The sequence below is a fragment of the Zeugodacus cucurbitae genome, chromosome 5 (genome assembly GCF_028554725.1).
Source record: "Zeugodacus cucurbitae isolate PBARC_wt_2022May chromosome 5, idZeuCucr1.2, whole genome shotgun sequence".
Taxonomy (NCBI): domain Eukaryota; kingdom Metazoa; phylum Arthropoda; class Insecta; order Diptera; family Tephritidae; genus Zeugodacus; species Zeugodacus cucurbitae.
In genome coordinates, this window is record NC_071670.1 from 17,367,928 (window position 1) to 17,389,948 (window position 22,021).

The window sequence follows — 22,021 nt, forward strand, 5'->3', positions numbered from 1 at the left end:
CTTTAACGATATCATTCCGGAGAAAAGACTCAACAAAGTTATTAGTTGACGCTATATTATCGATGACTGGTTCTTCTCTATAGTCTAACATATACGAAGTTCCTGAAAATGATCTGTTTCAAGCAAGCAACATCTTGGGGAAAAGTCTTATTCTGTAGTTTATTTCTGTCTCTGTACTATAGAAGTCACACAGATCCAATATAAGGTATAGATTACCCATATGAGAATTCTTTGACTATTGCTAGCGATCAATTTAATATTACTGTTAGCTGGGATATAACAAATTTATAGTGACCTAACTTCTAGTACTATAAAAGCTAAAATGAAATATGTTGTTCGCGCTTCAAATTAAGTGACATTTCACGCTTCGTTGGCAACACCAACACCATGTTGCAGGCAAATATTTCAACTTCTTCATGCAACACTATGTTTCAAGCGTTTTATTTGCAACTAAATAAAATATTTGTCAAGCGCCAGTGTTATCTTGACTAGCACTTACATACATATGTATTTGAATGAAAAGTGAAATGATTGAATTATGAAAATGCACCTACAATTTGAAATTACAGCGCGCACACTTATTTTTATTTAATAATTTATGTTGTTTTGTTGTTGGTTGCGCTTGTTGGTGGTTAGTCAATTGAGTTAGCGTCACTAATTGCAGGCGATGACGACAAATGCGTATTCGCTGCCACTAATATTTACTTTGCCATGTAATCTAACAATTGCGAAGAGAATAAGGAACGAATAAAGATTAGCATAACTTAGAGGCACAGTGGGTGCAAATACAAAATAATTTTTAGGAAAGGGAAAATATTGTGTTCAAATAGGACAGTTTATGTGAGGCTTAGGTGTTTTAGCATTTAGCGATTTTAGGGGATCAACCTAACCGACCCGAGCATTTTCAAAAAATAAAACTCTGGGTTCGTTCGTATTGTAACCCGTAAGCTTAAAACCCATTTCAACGTTATCAAGTTTCACGTAAAAGCTCATTTGTAACATTACGTGTGGCGTATATACATACGTAATTCTGCCTTGAGAATGATCACTGTAACTCCCGATACTCTCGAGCTTTGGCAATACTCATAAGAACCATTCTGACAGAACTGCTGCTCAAAGCACACATCAGTGTTCAACGGAAAACACATTCCCTCTGTCAGCGAAAAAACGTTCCAAAAAATTATTGCATAAATGATAGCAAAGGCTTCCGATTTCACACCGGTTAAGCTATCTAATTTTAATGGAGAGCACCATATAAAGGACCATGGAATTTAAAGAAAGGGTGTATTTGATGAGTTGAGCCTTAAAACTTAGTTGATTGAACTATTTTCATGATGACTACTATTAAGTAAATAGACTTTGACTAACCAATATTTGAATACTCCTCACAAACTGTCTTTGCTTCGTATTTACCTTCTTCATTAGTTTTATGTGAGAATTACCCACCTAAAGCACACTGTGCCTTCACTGAGAGCACAGAAACCCTCTTCTTCAACACATTTTTCTTTTACAACCCAACAATTTGAGGCTTAAATTGTCCTCAACAGCAGTGATGACAACAACTACTACAACAACATAAGCGATATAATGAAATCATTAAAGCAAACCAAAAAACAACAATACGTAACATAAGAAACAAAAATAAAAACACCAAGTCAATGACTTTCTTATAAAAGACACTGCACGCAAAAGCGAAGCCTTTAGTTAACAAGTTGATGTGCGCTGTGGTCGTAGTTAAACAAATATTCGTGTTTAAATCATATAACGGTAATAGAAAACATCAAAGGATAAAATATCATATGATTTCGTGTTCGCGTTGTTATTTTCAAAAATGTTTCGTTATCTAAATTTTACAACAACACCTAAGACTATAGTGATAGTTTTAGTGTTGTTCAGCATTTCAACAACTCGTGCGATAGATCGCGCTTCGACATCAGCTGCCGTTACATCTAAACCAGATCAATCAACGTCCCTTGGTTCGGGTTCTTCGAGGCAAACAGATGGTTATATTAAAAGGAATATAAAAGTGAATGATTTGTCAACTTCAAGCTCGGCGGCAGCCAAAAGTTATGATACACCACCAGAATTTTATAGGTGGGTTGTTGTACTCAAAGCATTCCCGACTAGTTTGAGGATCTAAAATTTTCTAAAAGTATGAAAGTCAAACACATACATACATATATTATTATATAACACAGGCTTCTCAAATTTTCTTCAAAAATAACGGGCTTATCATTTACGACTTGCAAGATTGTGAGTTCGCAGTAAAATATTCTGTGCAAGTAGAACTGTTATGGGCTGTTTAGTACACTACCTTCGCGTCAGTACTTAATTTCGTCCTATAGAGTTCTTAACTTATATTATAGTATATGCTCGGTTAGTTGGCGATTAATTGAAAATAAAAGGCCAAGAACTCGCAAGTGGCCACACTATATTCGATATTAGTCTCATTGCACCTAATTATACACCATGAGATCCTCGGATTGCACAAAAATTTGAACCCTTATAAACGCAACCTCCTTCAAACACAACGTTAACAATTTATTTATTATTTTCCTTTTAAGTCAAAAATTAGAAACGGTGACATATACATCTTTTCAACCATCTCCGATGCTTTAGAGATGAACTTAACAGGTCTGATTAGTTCATAACATGAATTTTTACTTTCTTTGGGAAACGATCTACACCTGTTTTCAGGGTCATCTGTAATTGAGTAAACACGCCAATTGAGTAAACACACGGCACTTCGAAGCTTCCAAAATATGTAAGGCTGTTCAGGGTAAAGTGCAATTTAATCAACAAAGCTTTCGGCTAACATCTGGATTACGGCGATGTTAAATCCGTTGCAGAAGTTCAGAGTATTTGTTGAAATGATAATATAGTGAAAATATTGGATTCACTTCTAGCAACTAAAATAGTTGGAGTTTTTAAAATGAGGGCTCCTTTGGAGTTTATGATAATAGAGTCTATGTAAATTGAAGGAATTGAGAATAGCCATTGGTTGGGTCAGTGCCTCAGTACTTAATAGTTTGTTATTATTGTGACCGATATAAAATCACCCCCAGAACTGGAATAACAGATCTTTCCTCATTAGTTGCAAAGCATTGTGTACTTGAAGCAGAGTATAATATTTTTTCGGCATGCTGAAGAGCAGTTGGTCGGGTATAAATTAAAGTCCGTTATATTGGGTTACGGGTCCCGGTTTACAGTAGTTATATTATATACACCCGATTTTCTACAGGAGATATAATAAAATAGTCTTACCCGTCAGTTATTGCCTTAAAATAAAGCTGGTCTCTGGATTCGAAATTTATCTCTAGTCTTTAGATTGAGTTAAGAAAATACGTAGATACATAAGATCAAAGAAACCTGTATAGGGAAGCAACCGTATATATTTATGGTATACATATGTATAAATAAGCATCAGCGACGTACTGACCTCGAACCGGGAAACTATATTTATATTTAAAGCATATAAAGACAAGACACCACACGTTAAAGTCAAAGCTTGGTAGCGCATTTCGTAGAACATTTAAAAATGAAATGAAGAAATAAATCAGTCATTAGAGTATGCATTTTGGCTGACCGCCCAAATTTTAATACATTTCTTTGCTCTTTATATTTGATAAAAAATTCTAAAGCTTTTTCAGATAAAAGTAAAAGTTGGCAGACGTACAAAAATGTAAATATTTACTGATCTCATATTCTTTTATTTTTTATGGTAAACTATACCTCCTAGCTTCTTCATTGCTATTTATAACGGTACAAAAGAGTAGCTGTAGTAAAGCTTATAGCAAAGTGGATTAGGTAGCAGCGCTGCTGGTGAGGAAACATTTAAAAATGTCAAGCGAAATAAAGCGCAAAACATTTATGTACATTCGACCAAAAATGCGACAAACCACATTTTATGAAAAATGCGGAACAACATAACCTAAAAATATAACAACAACAAGAAGAACGAAATAGTGAGTAGCAATGAAAGCTAACACCTTAATACCCATTAGAGGCTACATCATCAGGCAGCTGTACCTACACACAAAAATAACCTTCTAGTTATTTTTGTTGTTGTGTATATATGAATTGCTCAAGCCAAGCATATGTTGCATGTCCAAGCACATTTGGGCAGGGGTTTGCCTGAAGTTCAGCAATTTGTCGTTTTCACTTTTATTTTCTACAGCTAGTCCTTGTTGTTGTTGCAATTTATAATCCCCTATGCTCGACAAAAAAGCCAAAGGCTAAAGCAACAATGCGACAAATTATGAACACGCGTGACAAAACATGTGGGTGGGCACACAGCCACACTCGCAACAAAAAAATCACCGTGAACCTTGCAACATTTGTGGGCGCAGATCCCGGCTGACCGGTGTTAGCAAATGTCCTTTATGACACACACATACATACATACATATATACATGCCATCGCGTGGCCGGCAGCATTTTAAAACTGCGAGTCACATACTCAAAGCAAAGCCACGCCGAGACGTGCAGCGTCATGTCCAGTCCAGCCAACCCGGTGATAATATATGGCACACAGGAGACCAGGAGACATGGCACTTTGATAACCCCTTACTTGCATGGTTGCTTTGTTTGGCTCCCCAAATGTGTCCACTCTTTACACTGTTATCACATTTTCCCTTGTCACGTTCTTTGGATAGTCTTTCAATGGTGTCTTTTGTAACAGTAAACACAATGATAACGCAATAAAATGTATAAAATATGCTCAATCACAAATTCTTTTAATCAATTTATTTATATACCTCTCCCTCCCTCAGACACCCTTTGCCATTATCACATTTGACCACGGAAACGTGAAATCGAATTTCTTTAATAGCATAAGTCCTCAAGAGAGCATATAGGTGTGAAAGAAACTTGAAAAGGTTGAATGAAGATTGGTGTGACTTGGTTATGGTTTGTTTAAGATGGTTTGGAAGAATGGATGGAATATCATACACACTTTATATACAACATATGTGACTTTTAAAAACCGGTTATAAATTACAAATGTTATATAAGATGCATCTTCTTCAGTTTAAAAAATGTAAAACACATTTTTCCATGTTTTTACAATATTCTAATTCATTAAGCAGATTTCATGAGCTTTTAGACCCATTAAAGCTTTCTACGTTATGCAAGTTGCGATAGCTCTCAACTAAGCAAAACCACAACTTAAACTCCTCAAACGTGATGCTTTACAGCTTTCTTAAGAGTTTGAACCCCAAAAAACTTTCTAAGCGATGTGATATGAAACTTCACAATGTTGGATCTCCTTAAATGCGATTATTAATATTTTTTAATCTTTAGACCAAAAGAACGTTATATAGAATGAGTGAAGTGAAAGCTTTTATACCCGAGACACACATGTAGTAACAATACTATTTTTCATACAAATACCAGATGTATGTCACCAAATACTAGCACTTTACCATGTGAGCAATGTAGTATTTTGCTGGTAACAATATCAACATTTTTTTGTGGTATTTCACTGAACACAGCTAAAAATAGGTAAGAAAAGTGGGAGAGAGCTTATATACAAAAGCTCTTTAAAATATTTTGTCAAAATGACTTTTCATAAATAAATAAATAAAATGGAAAATATAAAAAATTTTCACAAGTTTTTTTTTCAAACGCCAGGGTCATGTATCACCTTATTTTGATGGCTGTAAGCGACGGGCTTTTAAGATACATTTCAACTACTTTTGTTTTTTGTGCAGAAAATACATATTTTTGCCATTTTTTTGTAATTTTAAAAATTGCTTTCTCCATTACACATATGTAAATATTTATTGTTTACATTTTTTTGAAATATCTCATGTTTGTGAAACAAAGTTGGTATTTCAGTTTACTACAAATCGATGTGTGTCAATGTACGTAGTAAATACAATACCATAATACTTTTATCATGGTATTGTTACTACATGTGTGTCTCGGGTATTTCCTGTTGACAAATGCGAACAAAGCATTAGTAATTAGTAAGCTTTTTGAAAGCTTTGAAGGACAACCTATTTTTGACAAAATAAATGGAATAACACTCAACTAAGTACATATATTAAAATAAAAGAAATATGTACAGTCTGCGACTCTCTCAATGAGCGCAAGAGTTAGATAATAGATATATAACATAAAAGCTCTTATCTTTCCATTTCAATTTCCAATCAAACTTTTTCACTGGCATTAAACTGTCTCTTTGCAGAGGCCCGGGTTCAACCAGCAAGACATCATCGTCGGCATCTAGCTCGACTTCAGCCTCAATAGATACACCTTACCATAATCGCGACAGTGTTACAGCAAGCTTTATTTCTAAGCCCGTCACATTTCCAGACCTCACCGGACACAAAAAATACCATAACAATGATCCAAGCCAACAGCTCGCGAATTCATTCAACAGTTGGCAGCAGTTGCGCGGACAAAGCGCACAGGACAGGATCAGTGTGAGTAAGTAGTACCCATTATATCCATACTCAAAGCTCCCAAATAGTTAACCACTTTTCCTCTCGCCTCGCTTCCAGAACCTTACGGCAGCAACGAGGTGCATGGTCTAACTTCGGGTTACGCACCTGGCGGCGGTGGTGGCCACTACAGTCATCACGACATACGACCCTACACAACTGGCGGACACTACATCGACTACGGCCCAACACACACCGGCGGACACTATGGCACCAGCGGTCACAGTGGCTACTATGGCGGAGCCAACAGCGCCGAGGCCGGCGCTATACCATTCGATGTGTACGGCGGTAAGGGCAGCGGACACTATGCGGGTCACGGTGGAGAGTACTCATACACCTATCCAGAAGTGCCACACGAAACCGCAGCACACAAGGGCCACCACGATCTGTCGCAGAAGGCATTGTTGGCTAAAAGCTTTCTCATACCGCTCGCAAGCGCTGCAGTGCTGGGCATCGCCGCAGCGCTGGTCAGCAATCCACTGCTACTGCAATTGGGCACAGTGTCTGCTTTGCCTGTGGGCGCTACGGTGGTGGGCAAAAGACGACGTCGAGATTTGCGAACTTTGCAAGCAGTGAAAGCAGGATTAGCACCGAGTAGTGAACTGCCGAAGTCGGCAAAGAAAGCTGCCGGCGGCGCAGACATGGCTTATCGCGCACAACATCTGCGGACCAAGGCACGTGTGTAGGAGTAACCAGTCGAAAGGAAGTTGGAAGAGACCGTAATTTAATTTTCTCACTCTCACCCCCCGCTTCGCTGACAGACGCCACAGCCGAGCGAATTTCATTGTGATTGAATTGTGAAGTAAAAAAGAAAGAGATTGCGCTTAGATAGGAAAATACTCAAATAAAGACATACCAAATCTTGATAAAACATAAGAAAACACATAAAATAAGCATAAAAAGGAAATAAATACAATAAAATAATATGTTTCACACACATACACATTATTGAAACCGCTTGCTTTTATTTAATTTTGCAGCAAGTTAAGCGCATTAGGCAAACCCCTTTACTGCTTTCCAAACTCAACCGTTATCTTAGTAATACTAGTATACTTAAACTACTTCTGTTTAGCTTTAATTTCTGCTTAAGCCTTAGCCAATTCTTAAAACGTACTTCCAAGCGTAATCATGTGGAAGTTTAGCCTGCAGTTTGCCTAGCTTACTGAGGTACTCATATACGTACTCGTATGTTTATAAACTTACCGCAAAATCACTTCGTCGGTTGTCATGTCAACAATTACTGTAGCGTGCTTTCAGGCTGCTTGTATTGCTATTTGCATTAGTGTACAGTGAAGGTCATTAAATTAAGCGGAAGTTCAACTGAAAATGAATGAAGAAAGAAAATTATTTAATAAAAATCCATAATACAAAACAAATAATAATAATAATTAAGATTAAAAAAATAAATAAATAATAAATTCAGACTTTCAAACATCAATCCGATAACATCGAAAATAAATATTCACATCAAGCTTTAGTTAAAAAAACCGATTTCCTGAAGTTAAACTTAATTCTATCTTTAAATAAATTATTATTTTTGTAATTACCTTATAACTTGATTTTCAAGACTATAGACAGTAATACCAACCAGAGAACTGCAAAAATCACTATTTTCTTGATTTACTCATACGCGACCTTTTTCATTCAACTCAACTCACTGAAAAAACAGAGTAATGAGTAAAAATCAACTCAATTTGCCGTACACATCATTCTTTGGATTTTGAGTCCTCGGTTCAAAATTTCTCACTCAATTCAACTCACTGAACAAAAGTCAGCGTTCAATAAAATGAGCCTGTGTTGACGAAAGCATCATTCGGTTCAATTTGAGTTGATCGATTATGAGTAAACAATTAGCGACAAGACGACACGATGTGAGCGTTACGACTGCATGTACCGTAACAATTTATATGCAGTTTGTTGTTGTAGCTTGTCTTGTTCTTCTTCTAACATTTCATCTGTGCAGAAAAAGTGCCGCTTGCTGCGCGCATGAGTAAAATCATACGAGTTGATTTTTGCGAGTTGAGTGTTGTTCTTGTTCAAAACAAGGATTGTTGAACCGAATGAGCAAGCGCCCGAAATCATTATATTGAACACGAGCCGAACAAACTCGGAGTGAAACAAAAAATCGCACACACACGAGTGAATTTAAAATCAACAACGAAAATGTGAGCTCAGGCAAGTTTGATCGGCTGATCCGAACAGTGTGATTATTCGGCTGTTGAGCGCGTACGAATGTTTTTCATTCAGCAAATGCCGTTCTCTGATACCAACCATCAACTACTTAATTATTTAGAAATTAGCTGAATTTTCTCATTGTTTTAGCATATCAAAAATACATATTTAATTTATTTATAAAAAAATTTTATTCAAAAATTCCGGAAACTCAGCAGTTGGTACGTCATCTTGCATGACGTGTCCTAAAAAAAGCTCTTGCCATGGACATTATAACTCATTATTGGTTCATCCAAAATCAATAAACTAAAAATATTTCGATTGTACATGGATAAATTTTAAAATCCGAAATTTTGACAAATATTTAACAAAAACTTGATAAAAATTCTCACCATATTTGGGCTCGACAAATATAGTTGTTTATTATAATGTGTGCGAAATTGTCGTACCGACGTGATCTGATGGACGGAACTTCCAAAGGGTTCATCTCTTAGAATATTACTCAGATCAATTTGATATTTTTGGATAATCTTTAAACATATACTATTTAATAAGACAAACAATTTTGTTTCAAATTTAGTACAGTATACTCTCGAAAAGTAAATTCTCAGAAAGTAAATAATCGCGGAAAAGTTAATCACCTTTAAGATTACACATGCACCTCGAAAAAGTAAATTTTTTAATTTACTTTTCAGAGAGTGTGATAAAAAATTCGAAACGAAGCAAGCAGCGTTTTTTACGATGTTGCAAAAACACTTACTCTCTTGTTTATCGCGTATTTTTAGTAAATAAACTCTTCTACTTGATCCACTGGTTTAAAAATGAAAACGATGCAAATCAGGTGTCAGACTTTTTGAATTGTCGTACAAAAATGGTCAGATAATATATTGCAAAAGAAAAAAAAAAAAAAAAAAAAAAGAATATTCAAGATTTTTTCTCTTCATAGTAAATACATATGTATGTATGTAAATGTAAATATGTTTTTCATGTAAATCCATATGTTTATGAAATGAATGAATTTTTTAAGTTTAAAAATGCATTTAATATTATAAAAGCAGATAATTTATGTATATATTTGGAAAAGTAAATTATTCGAAAAAGTAAATTACCCAAAATACCAATCGATTTACTTTTCGAGAGTATACTGTAATTACCCACCTAACCCCTTAACAGAGCTCTTGTTGTCATACTAAGGACTGGTATAATGGAAAAATTCTCTTCGAATCAGCTGACATTAATAAAGTAGTTCAGTATTGTAAATACGAAGTACAAATATTAAATCCCCAGCTGTAAATTGTAATAGTAGGGAAATAAACTTTATATCACTAGAGCGGCGAAATTACTTTCCATTTCTCGTGAGAGCGTATAAATTTGATATATTCTCTATTTGATTATTCACTCTACAGAACAGGTCACAGTTTTCGCAGCAGATTTGAAAAATCACAGAACCTGACTTCAAGGCTTCTAAACTGAACCGTGAATAGCATAAAGCTATTGGCATTTACTACTCAAATAGATCATATCTTATTTGAGAACAATAGAGCTTTGGCCTAATTAACATCGGAAGATTTTAGCACAGTTTCTTGGACAAGTAAGAGAGGATCCACACTCTATACTCAGTTATAGTTATATATATATATATTCTCTTTGTCAGGAATCCTCTTCAAAACAATGCCAGTTTATGTCATCATTATGCCTAACCATAAATTAAATCTCCGATTCCAACAACAGCCGGTTCCTCGTCAACAATATATATCCGAGACCAGAGAATTGTTGAAAGCAATTAATAATAATACTCTTATATATATATATTTGGCGTAGGAACCGCTTTAAGCGATTATAGCCGAATCCACCAGAGCGCGCCACTCATTCCTCCTTTTTGCTTTTTGGCGCCAACTGGAAACACCAAGTGAAGCCAGATCACCTTGCACTTGGTCTTTCCACCGGAGTGGAGGTCGTCCTCTTCCGCGGCTTCCTCCAGCGGGTACTGCATCGAATACTTTCAGGGCTGGAGTCTTTTCTTCCATCCGTACAACATGACCTAGCCAGCGTAGCCGTTGTCTTTTTATTCGCTGAACTATGTCAATGTCGTCGTATAAATCATACAGCCCTCTCTATTTAGCTCTGCTATTTCGTATTATTTTCTCCAGCAATAGATTGAAGAAGTCGCACGATAGTGAGTCACCCTGTCTGAAGCCTCGTTTGGTATCGAACGGCTCGAAGAGGTCCTTCCCGATCCTCACGGAGCTTTTGGTATTGCTCAACGTCAGCTTACATAGCCGTATTAGTTTTGCAGGGATACCAAATTCAGACATCGCGGCATAAAGGCAGCTCCTTTTCGTGCTATCGAAGGCAGCTTTAAAATCGATAAAAAGATGGTGAGTATCGATTATTCTCTCTCGGGTCTTTTCCAAGATTTGGCGCATGGTGAATATCTGGTCCATTGTGGATTTTCCAGGTCTAAAGCCACACTGATAAGGTCCAATCAGTTCGTTGACGGTGGGCTTTAGTCTTTCACACAATACGCTCGACAAAACCTTATATGCGATATTGAGGAGACTTATACCACGGTAGTTGGCGCAGATTGTGGGGTCTCCCTTCTTATGGATTGGGCAGAGCACACTAAGATTCCAATCGTCAGGCATGCTTTCTTCCGACCATATTCTACAAAGAAGCTGATGCATGCACCTTATCAGTTCTTCCCCGCCGTATTTGAATAGCTCGGCCGGTAATCCATCGGCCCCCGCCGGTTTGTTGTTCTTCAAGCGGGTAATTGCTATTCGAATTTCTTCATGGTCGGGTAATGGAACATCTATTCCATCGTCATCGATTGGGGAATCGGGTTCGCCATCTCCTGGTGTTGTACTTTCACTGCCATTGAGCAGGTCGGAGAAGTGTTCCCGCCATAATCCCAGTATGCTCTGGACATCCGTTACCAGATAACCTCCTCGGTCCCTACATGATAATACTCCGGTCTTGAAACCTTTTGTAAATCGCCTCATCTTTTCATAAAATTTTCGAGCATTACCCATGTCGGCCAGCTTTTCAAGCTTTTCATACTCACGCATTTCGGCCTCTTTCTTTTTATTCTGCAAATGCGTCTCGCTTCCCTCTTCAGTTCTCGATATCTATCCCACCGAACGTGTTGTGGTCGATCGCAACGTTGCGAGCTAGGCAGTCTGTTTTCTCTCCACTAAGGAACGACAATTCTCATCGTACCAACTGGTTTTCTGGCGTTGCCGGAGACCAATTGTTTCGGCTGCAGCGGTATGCAATGAGTTTGAGATGCCGTTCCACAGCTCCCTTATATCGAGATGCTGATGAGTGCTCTCAGAGAGCAGGAGTGCAAGTCGAGTAGAAAATCGTTCGGCTGTCGGTTGTGATTGCAGCTTTTCGACGTCGAACCTTCCTTGTGTTTGTTGACGGGCGTTCTTTGCTGCACAGGCGAGTGCGTATCTTTGCTGCTACTAGATAATGGTCCGAGTCAATGTTTGGTCCTCGGAGCGTACGCACGTCTAAAACACTGGAGACATGTCTTCCGTCTATCACAACGTGATCGATTTGATTGCGCGTGTTTCGATCAGGGGACAGCCACGTTGCTTGATGAATTTTTTTATGCTGGAATCTGGTACTACAGACAACCATATTTCGGGCCCCAGCGAAGTCGATCAGCCTCAGGCCGTTTGGCGATGTTTCGTCATGGAGGATGAATTTTCCGACTGTTGTGCCAAAGACACCTTCTTTACCCACCCTGGCGTTAAAATCGCCAAGAACGATTTTGATATCGTAGCGAGGGCAGCGCTCATAGGTGCATTCTAGGCGCTCATAGAAAGCATCTTTGGTCACATCGTCCTTCTCTTCCGTAGGGGCGTGGGCGCAAATCAGCGATATGTTGAAGAACCTCGCTTTGATGCGGATTGTGGCAAGACGTTCATCCACCGGGGTGAATGCCAGGACTCTGCCACGTAGTCTCTCTCCCACCACAAATCCAACACCAAATTTGCGCTCCTTTATATGGCCGCTGTAGTAGATGTCACAAGGACCCACCTTCTTCCGAGATGTCAGCCTTTACTTGTATGAGGACATCAACCAGCTGGGCAGAGGCACCTTGCCAATTAAGAGTCCGAACATTCCAGGTGCATGCCCTCAAATCATGATCCTTAGTGTTTGTTTTCATTGGGGAGATTTTTTTATGTGGTGGGTCCCAAACCCTACGCACAACCGCAGAAGCGGGCTTCGCCTTCTCACTTTAGCTCGCCTCCAAACGGATGTCTGTTAGCTACCCAGGGGATACTTGGTCTAAAACCGGAAGTCGTGAGCTGCTTGAGTCATATGCAAAAGAATCGTTCCTGGCCTGACTCCCAAGTGAATGGCAATCAGAAACTTTCCTCACTTGCGTGAACTTCTACATATGACCCCATCCCCTACACAATACTATTTCAGCTAAATACAGGCAGAGTCCAAGTAGCAGATTCTGAATAAAATGTTAAGTTCCCCAGAAATATTGCTATGAAATCTCTCGGTTTAGATACAACTTAAACTTTCTTTACAAATCTCGGAGGGAGTTGCATCTAAAAATCAATTGCAAATTTAGTTATCGTGCTAATACTACTATATCCCTTGATAATTAAATAAATAATTATTTTTATGAAATAAACTTAAATTGCTTCCATGGAACTTTAGATTTTTTTATAAAAATAATGTAGATTAAGCCACTGTGGGCGATTTGTAGAGTTCACCCACCCATGAATGTAAACAGTATCTGCAACAAAGATCAAAATCAGCATATCCAACTCCATGTGGCGTACATAGCACCATAAATCGCATTGCGGAACATGCGATCGCATGCAAATGTTCATATGTCGGAATTTGAAGCATACATACATATATACATATACATATGTATCTATATATATTTTTTTTCTATGCATTTATGCATGTGAATTAAAAATATGCGTTAAGTTAAGCATATGTATTTATGTAAATATGTATATAAGTATACGCTGGCGTACTCATTTATTTATATACAACATTTCATGGTCGTACAATTGCGATGAATCATGCAACAGACTGTGTTGCATGCGCATTAATTTCGTATGCATGCGTTAAGTTCACTCACATGTACGTACAATACTTACTTACATATATACTTACGTACTTACTCGCATACTTATGCACATACTTACATCTTTAAACAAATACTTATGCACATACTTATGTGCTTATAAGCATATGCGTAGCCAAATGAAAATGAAAATGAAATGGAAATTGAAAACAATCAACAATTGTAGCAAAAGTCATTGTTGTTGCAAGTGAGGGCGTTCGCCGCTACGTTGCAGATGTGGCAAGAGCGACACGAATGACAATAAATTAGTTATCATACCCACACATCTGAGCTTATTTGCGTGCGAGTGCGCAAATAAATACTCGCAAACATATACATATGTAAACAACAACAACAAATACATTTATGCATTTTCAAGTGGCAGTAGTTGCAAGAAAATCAGGAATACCAATCTTTCCGATACATTTTTTAGGGATTTGTAAATTTATAAGTCTAAATGCCAACTTTTCACCTTTGCACGAGCCAAATGCCACTGCAACGTCAGCGGTGAAGCATACTGCAAGGCACAGTGGTTCTGTTGCTAAAATTTTTGGGGAAAAATAACTGAAGTAGGGGTCTAGTTTATTGAATTTCAGTTGTCACAAAAGAAAGGAAATATCAAAAAATTGGTCTATAAAACTACTATTAAATGAAAGTTGTAGAAACATCGAAAAATATTTATTAAGACTTCGTAGAATCTTTAACACTTTAGTTTATATGCAGCACATATGTACATACGTATGTATCTGTTTTTTTATACTCTCGCAAAAAAGTTGCTAGAGAGTATTATAGCTTTGTTCACATAACGGTTGTTTGTAACACCCAAAACTAAACGAGTTAGATATAGGGTTATATATACCAAAGTGATCAGGGTGAAGAGTGGAGTTCAAATCCGAATGTCTGTCTGTCCGTCCGTCCGTCTGTGCAAGCTATAACTTGAAGAAAAATTAAGATATCTTGATGAAACTTGGCACACTTATTTCTTGGCACCATAGGAAGGAGCAAAATCGGCCCACTGCCACGCCCACAAAATGGCGAAAACCGAAAACACATAAAGTGCCATAACTAAGCCATAAATAAAGCTATGGAAATAAAATTTGGTATACGCACTATGAAGGGTCATATTTGGATGGAATTTTTTTGGGGAGGTGGGCATGGCCCCGCCCTCAAATAGGTATTTTGAACATATCTCGGAAACAAATAGAGCTATATAAACCAAACTTTCTGCAGTCGTTTTTTTAACCACTTCTTAATACAGTCCAAAAATGAAAGAAATCGGATAATAACCACGCCCACCTCCCATACAAAGGTTAGGTTGAAAATTACTAAAAGTGGGTTAACTCACTAACGAAAAACGTCAGAAACACTAAATTTCACATAAGAAATGGCAGATGGAAGCTGCACTCAGTTTTTTTTACAAAATGGAAAATGGGCGTGGCGTCGCCCACTTATGGGTCAAAAACCATATCTCAGAAACTACTCGACCGATTTCAATGAAACTTGGTTTGTAATAGTTTCCTTACATCCCAATGATATGTTTGATGACGACCTGAATCGTTTACATTACAATATATAAAGTAAGCACTAGTGAAGATATCGGTGCAGAACTTTGCACAAATACTATATTTATAGTGTGGCAGCCCCATTCTAAAAATCGCCGAAATCGGACAATAGGTTTTTAATGCCCCATATATCGAACACGAGGACCTCGGGGCTTCTAACCTAATATTATGGTTTCCAACTTTCAATGGAGTTTATACAATATACATGGCGAATATGTGGGTCAAATTATGTATTATATAATATAAATAAAATTAAATAAGTAAATTGCGAGAGTATAAAATGTTCGGTTACACCCGAACTTAGCCCTTCCTTACTTGTTATACTTATACTTGTACTTGTAATTTTACTTGCACTTGTACTTGTACTTGTACTTGTACATGTACTAGTACTTGTACTTGTACTTATACTTATAATTGTACCTGTACTTGCGCTTGTACTTGTTCTTGTACTTGTACTTGTACTTGCACTTATACTTATTCTTATACTCATACTTATACTTATACTAATTTGTGTGGTTACGATGGAGTAAACTTTAACTTACTTACACTTCACTTCAGTGAATAACAAGCTTCCCTAACAAGTTCAAATAAGATATGATAATTAGTAACAGAGAAAGAACTATCAACCGTTTCTATATGGCAAAAGATGATCGGGTGATTTTTAATATGAAAAATATAAATATATTAATAATAGCGATAATATTACAACCATACTAATTAAGAGAACATTTCTTGAAAACTATGGAAATAGTTGTTACGGAAGTATTCTGTGAGAATCGGGACTTCGTGGAAAACTCCATCCCAACCAGTACTATTACGGAAGGTAGCTTTGAAAAACTATGGGAAAATATCTACAAAAATATCAAAGGTTTCCAACATATCTTATTGATCGATTTAAAAACAAGGAGAAACCAAATTACCATGATTTATTGCATAAAGCACGTCGAGTAAAGGTCATAATAGAGATACTTCTCAGTGAAACACAGAAAAGTTAAGCCTTTTTTGTCAACAGATTTGGCCAAACCAAATAGCCAAAGTTTAATTCCGACCATAATTTAAAAGAACACGAAAAAATGGAAAAATCTATGAAATATTAAAATACATTCTGTCAAATAAGTATCTGGAAGTTCTCATTATTAATGGATAAATATATTGAACAAAGATTTTGTGAGGAATTTCTTGTGCCAAAACGTTGGACATGTTGAAAATAAAAACATTTGTATGTTATACTTGTATAATACATACATTTATGGATCTATACGAGACTTCACTCGAAAAAATTAAATGCTGATAAAAACTATTTCAAACTATAAAATATTAAATTAAATTATTTTATCGCCTAAACGCCACCGTACATCGCCTGTGTATTGTCCATAAAGCATTAGAACGCAAATTGAGGCACGCGTCTTATTGAGCTCTGTATACCACATACATGCATGTATGTGCAGACATATGTAAGTGCAACTGTAATTCTACGCATTTGTCTTCTTCCAGACAGTAGCATTTCGCATTCAACATGGCCTTGCGCGCAAATAAATCGATTGTGGTATTTGCCAATAAGCAAATTTACAATCTGCTAACATGCAACAATTTGTTGCAACGTACGCGTTTGTACCGTATGCACTTGCTCTGTCTGTAGAATAAAAGCAAGCATACAAACTCCAGCCACTTTTCAAAACTCCAGTGGAAAGTGCCAAATAGCGTTCCGCTGCTGGAGATCCCCGCCGAGTAGCGGAATAACGGCTGTGTGGAGGAAGGTGAAGCTGTTAGAGCAGCAATGCGCTAATGTGGCTGACGACAGCTTGATTTTGCTGCAATATTCTGGCTAATGTTATTTGCCTCCATATTTACATACATACATTAGTATGTAGATTTCAATGAAAAATTCAATTGAAATAGCAAACATTTAAATTAGATTCTTCCATAAAATCTATGAAATAATATATACTCCCATCTAATACCATTGAAAACAACAGACCGCATTTAGATCAGATCTCCCTAAACAAAACTCACAAATGACTGTACGAGGCCTACATATATAAAGAGAATAGTAGAAAAATGAATGATTATTTTTGGCATTATAACTTATGATATGTAACCTTCCTATTTATGCCTCCGCACTTTACCTCCGGATAGGCACTTAATCCCGCTTAAATGCTTGTAATATTTAAGACACAAATACAAAATTGTTTGCAATATTCCGCTTTGAAGTGCCTTTTAATATTTTTGACATTGAATGCGTTGAGTATTGTCAAAAGAGAAAACTCTCGCAACATGTTGCACAGAGTATTATAGTTTTGTTCACATAACGGTTGTTTGTATAACCCAGAAATAAAAGAGTTAGATATGGGGTTATATATATAGAAATGGTTAGGATGACGAGTGAAGTTAAAATCCGGATGTCTGTCCGTCCGTCCGTCTGTCTATCCGTCTGTCCGTCTGTTCGTGCAAGCTATAACTTGAGTAAAAATTTAGATATCCTGAGGAGGTCGCTTTTGAGCAAAATCGGTCCACTGCCACGCCTACAAAATGGCCAAAACCGAAAACACATAAAGTGTCATAACTAAGCCATAAATAAAGTTAATAAAGTAAAATTTGGTACAAAGGATCGCATTAGGGAGGGGCACATTTGGATGAAACAGAGGAAATTTGTTTATCCTAATTGTGTGTCTCAGTTCCAAAAATTATTAAAATTGGATCAGAACTTCCCCCAGCTCCCATATACCTAATTATGTGCGGGCTTTATTCCGCATATGTATATCGGATAATATGTGAAATATCTTAGTAGTATAGTGTAGCTTGGTGGGAAAAATGAGTGAAATACGATGATTTTCGTTATTCTATTGGACTTTATGCCGAATATATGAGCCAAATTGTGTGTTATCTTAATAAAATTACATCAATAAATTGCGAGAGTATAAAATGTTCGGTCGCACCCGAACTTAGCTTTTCCTTACTTGTTCATATTTATTGTTATTAATAAGAAATAAATGTAACTTTCATTCTAAAGGAAAAAAATTAGATCGAAGTATTTGAGAAAAAGCTTGGGAAGTACCTCGAAGCACTTAAGCGGGAATTACTGTATTTATATTTATCATAGTACTCATGTTAGTATCCACAATTTTTCTGTAATATTTAGAGTTTCACATAAAAAGCTTTTGCTTGTTGTTGTTTTTGTCGCAGGGTAACAAAATGCTATGTTGTTGGAAACCTTGATCTATTCCTAAGGGAATTATGCCAGCTTGGCGAGAATATCTGGACATATAACAGAGAAATGGGCAAATCAACCGATGACCCGCAGTTGGTTTGAGCAAGAGTAGTGATTGGATTCTATAGCATTTAAAACAAACTAACTCAGCCTTAAAATATAAAAAATGGTAAATTAAATGCAGAAAACAAAGGAAAGGATTATAACTAGATCGGAGACTGTTACTAAGTTTAAGACTGGAGCTTCGGCTTCGGAGTTAGTTAAAATTTATAGAATATGATGAAATACTGTTTCTAATGTTATTAAAAAGAATGAGACGAACAATTGCAAGGACATTTTAAAGATAACTGGGCGGAAACCTGTGATAACTCAAATATAATGCAGAAGATTAGTAGGAACTGTCATACTAAATCCCATTGCAGCAGCATCGAATCAGCATATTGCATGAACAGTCAATGATGCTACACTGTTAAAGACATTTAAAAATAGTAACATAAATACCTACGTTGTGCATAAAGTGGTCAATATTTCCGAAACCAAAAAAGCGATATGACTATTATTTGCCTTAAATTTCATCCTAAAGCCTCTAGTGGGCAAATAAATAATTAATTATTATTATTAATTATTAATAATTAGTTCCAGGACTTCTTTAGTAAACGCTTTATTCATTTACCACGTGAGAAGAAGAATAATACAGTGTAAGTTTTGGAGATTTGCTACTAACTTAGGGACACTAAATTATCCGGATATATCAGAATTCACATGACCATGCAATTGTAGTGGATAGTCGGCCTTTTCCTACTATTGAGACTACATTTAACAACAGGACAATGTTCCATTTTATGAAGGATCGTTTCCAACAAAAGTTTTAAATGAAGCAAATCAAGTTGATCTGCGCAGTGCCCCGACCTAAACTGTATTGAACATGTTTGGGATTTCGTTAAATATTAGGGGACAATTGATATAATAACCGAAAACGCCGGAGTTACCGACATTTGGTTTAAATTAACTGTTATCTTAGCGCACAATTGTGTTGAATCAATTCGGACCATAAAACAGGCTGTTATTGATGCCAAAGGCGATGTAACCAATTATGAATTTATCGCCTTCTAATAAACTCATTAAATAAGAACAGGATAATAGAGTTCAAGTTGTGTGTAAATACTTTTGACGCAAAAAAATGTACGTAAACACTTTTGACTACTGCGAGTCTTCAGTTCGTTTGCTTATATCTCCGCCACATTTCTAGCTATTCTTGCCAAACTGACTTCATTCGCTCAGGAATAGATCAAGGTTTACAACAAATAAATTTGTCTGCGAATTGAACATTTATGATTTATATATTTCTTCTCAAGAAATATTCCAATTTTGTTAATTTTAAAAGCATTTAAATGAGGTTTTCCTCATTTAAGCCAGGTTTATTTCGAGTATAGACCTTTTTTTTATTTAAGAGGGTTATGTAGGATTTGGTACGATGAGGAGTGCCGTCTCGCAGCGGAGAGAAAACAGACTGCCTACCTCGCAACGTTGCAAACGACCACAACACGTGCGGGATGGGATAGATACCGAGAGCTGAAGAGGAAAGCGAGACGCATCTGCAGACAAAAAAAGAAAGAGGCCGAAATGCGTGAGTACGAAGAGCTTGAGAAGCTGGCAGACAGAGGGAATGCTCGAAAATTTTATGAAAAAATGAAGCGACTTAACGAAGGTTTCAAGACCGGAGCATCCTCATGTAGAGACCAAGGTGGTAATCTGGTAACCGATGTCCAGGGCATACTGGGATTATGGAGGGAACACTTCTCCGACCTGCTGAATGGCAGTGAGAGTACAACACCAGGAGTTGGCGAACGCGATTCCCCAATCGATGACGATGGAATAGATGTTCCATTACCCGACCATGAAGAAATTCGAATAGGAATTACCCGCTTGAAGAACAACAAAGCAGCGGGGGCCGATAGATTACCGGCAGAACTATTCAAATACGGCGGCGAAGAACTGATAAGATGCATGCATCAGCTTCTTTGCAGAATATGGTCGGAAGAAAGCATGCCTGACGATTGGAATCTCAGTGTGCTCTGCCCAATCCATAAAAAGGGAGATCCCACAATCTGCGCCAATTACCGTGGGATCAGCCTCCTAAATATCGCATACAAGGTTCTATCGAGCGTACTGTGTGAAAGACAAAAGCCCACCGTCAACGAACTGATTGGACCTTATCAGTGTGGCTTTAGACCTGGAAAATCGACAACTGACCAGATATTCACCATGCGCCAAATCTTGGAGAAGACCCGTGAAAAGAGGATCGACACACACCACCTTTTTGTCGATTTTAAAGCTGCTTTCGACAGCACGAAAAGGAGTTGCCTTTACGCCGCGATGTCTGAATTTGGTATCCCCGCAAAACTAATACGGCTGTGTAAATTGACGTTGAGCAACACCAAAAGCTCCGTCATGATTGGGAAGGACCTCTCCGAGCCGTTCGATACCAAACGACGTTTCAGACAAGGTGACTCACTATCGTGCGACTTCTTTAACCTGATGCTGGAAAAAATTATAAGAGCTGCAGAGCTAAACCGAGAAGGTACAATCTTCTACAAGAGTGTACAGCTCCTGGCGTACGCCGATGATATTGATATCATCGGAAGCAACAACCGCGCCGTTTGTTCTGCTTTTTCCCGCATGGATAAGGAGGCGAAGCGAATGGGTCTGGAGGTGAATGAGGACAAGACGAAATATCTCCTGTCATCAAACAAACAGTCGGCGCATTCGCGTCTTGGCTCCCACGTCACTGATGACAGTCATAACATCGAGGTCGTAGATAATTTCGTATACCTGGGAACCAGCATCAACAACACGAACAATGTCAGCCTCGAAATCCAACGCAGAATAACTCTTGCCAACAGGTGCTACTTTGGACTGAGTAGGCAATTGAACAGTAAAGTCCTCTCTCGACGAACCAAAATCAAGCTCTACAAGTCGCTTATCATTCCCGTCCTGCTTTACGGTGCAGAAGCTTGGACGATGTCAACATCAGATGAGACGACACTAGGAGTTTTCGAGAGGAAAATTTTGTGTAAGATTTATGGTCCTCAGAACATTGGCAACGGCGAATACCGCAGACGATGGAACGATGAGCTGTACGAGTTATACGACGACATTGACATAGTTCAGCGAATAAAAAGACAGCGGCTACGCTGGCTAGGTCATGTTGTCCGAATGGACGAAAACACTCCAGCCCTGAAAGTGTTCGATGCAGTACCCGCCGGAGGAAGCCGAGGAAGGGAAAGGCCTCCACTCCGTTGGAGGGACCAGGTGGAGAGCGACCTGGTTACACTTGGGATCTCCAACTGGCGCCGAACTGCGAAGGAGAGAGAGAGGTGGCGCACTATCGTCGATTCGGCTATAACCGGCTAAACGGTTGCAACGCCAATCACATACATACATGTAGGATTTAGGTTCAATTCTCATTATAAAAACGTTAAAAAAGTTATTTGATGCTTTCGACAACCTGTATCAAACCTCTCAATGA

At 37.7% G+C, this 22,021-nt stretch overlaps 2 protein-coding genes across 3 annotated transcripts in view; one reads left to right on the plus strand and one right to left on the minus strand.

The window, feature by feature from the left end:
* LOC105217115 (protein sprint) overlaps positions 1 to 22,021 on the minus strand; it is a 444,786-nt gene that overhangs the window by 406,495 nt on the left and 16,270 nt on the right. For both annotated transcript variants that reach the window (XM_054232307.1, XM_054232306.1), the window contains one exon: positions 7,650 to 7,766. In XM_054232307.1, coding sequence (XP_054088282.1) covers positions 7,650 to 7,675 — 26 coding nt within the window. In that variant the 5' untranslated portion in view covers positions 7,676 to 7,766. The remainder of the gene's footprint in view (positions 1 to 7,649; positions 7,767 to 22,021) is intronic.
* On the plus strand, positions 1,779 to 7,178 carry LOC105217119 (uncharacterized). Its single transcript, XM_011191963.3, has 3 exons — positions 1,779 to 2,094; positions 6,191 to 6,432; positions 6,507 to 7,178. Exons 1-3 carry the CDS (start codon positions 1,832 to 1,834, stop codon positions 7,130 to 7,132), a joined length of 1,131 nt encoding a protein of 376 aa, XP_011190265.1. The 5' UTR covers positions 1,779 to 1,831; the 3' UTR covers positions 7,133 to 7,178.

Excerpts from the sequence above, each read along its gene's own strand:
- LOC105217119 (XM_011191963.3), top strand. The coding sequence starts at position 1,832 with ATGTTTCGTTATCTAAATTTTACAACAACACCTAAGACTATAGTGATA. Across the intron at positions 2,095-6,190 it reads ACACCACCAGAATTTTATAG|AGGCCCGGGTTCAACCAGCA; the intron begins GTGGGTTGTTGT and ends GTCTCTTTGCAG. Across the intron at positions 6,433-6,506 it reads ACAGGACAGGATCAGTGTGA|AACCTTACGGCAGCAACGAG; the intron begins GTAAGTAGTACC and ends CCTCGCTTCCAG.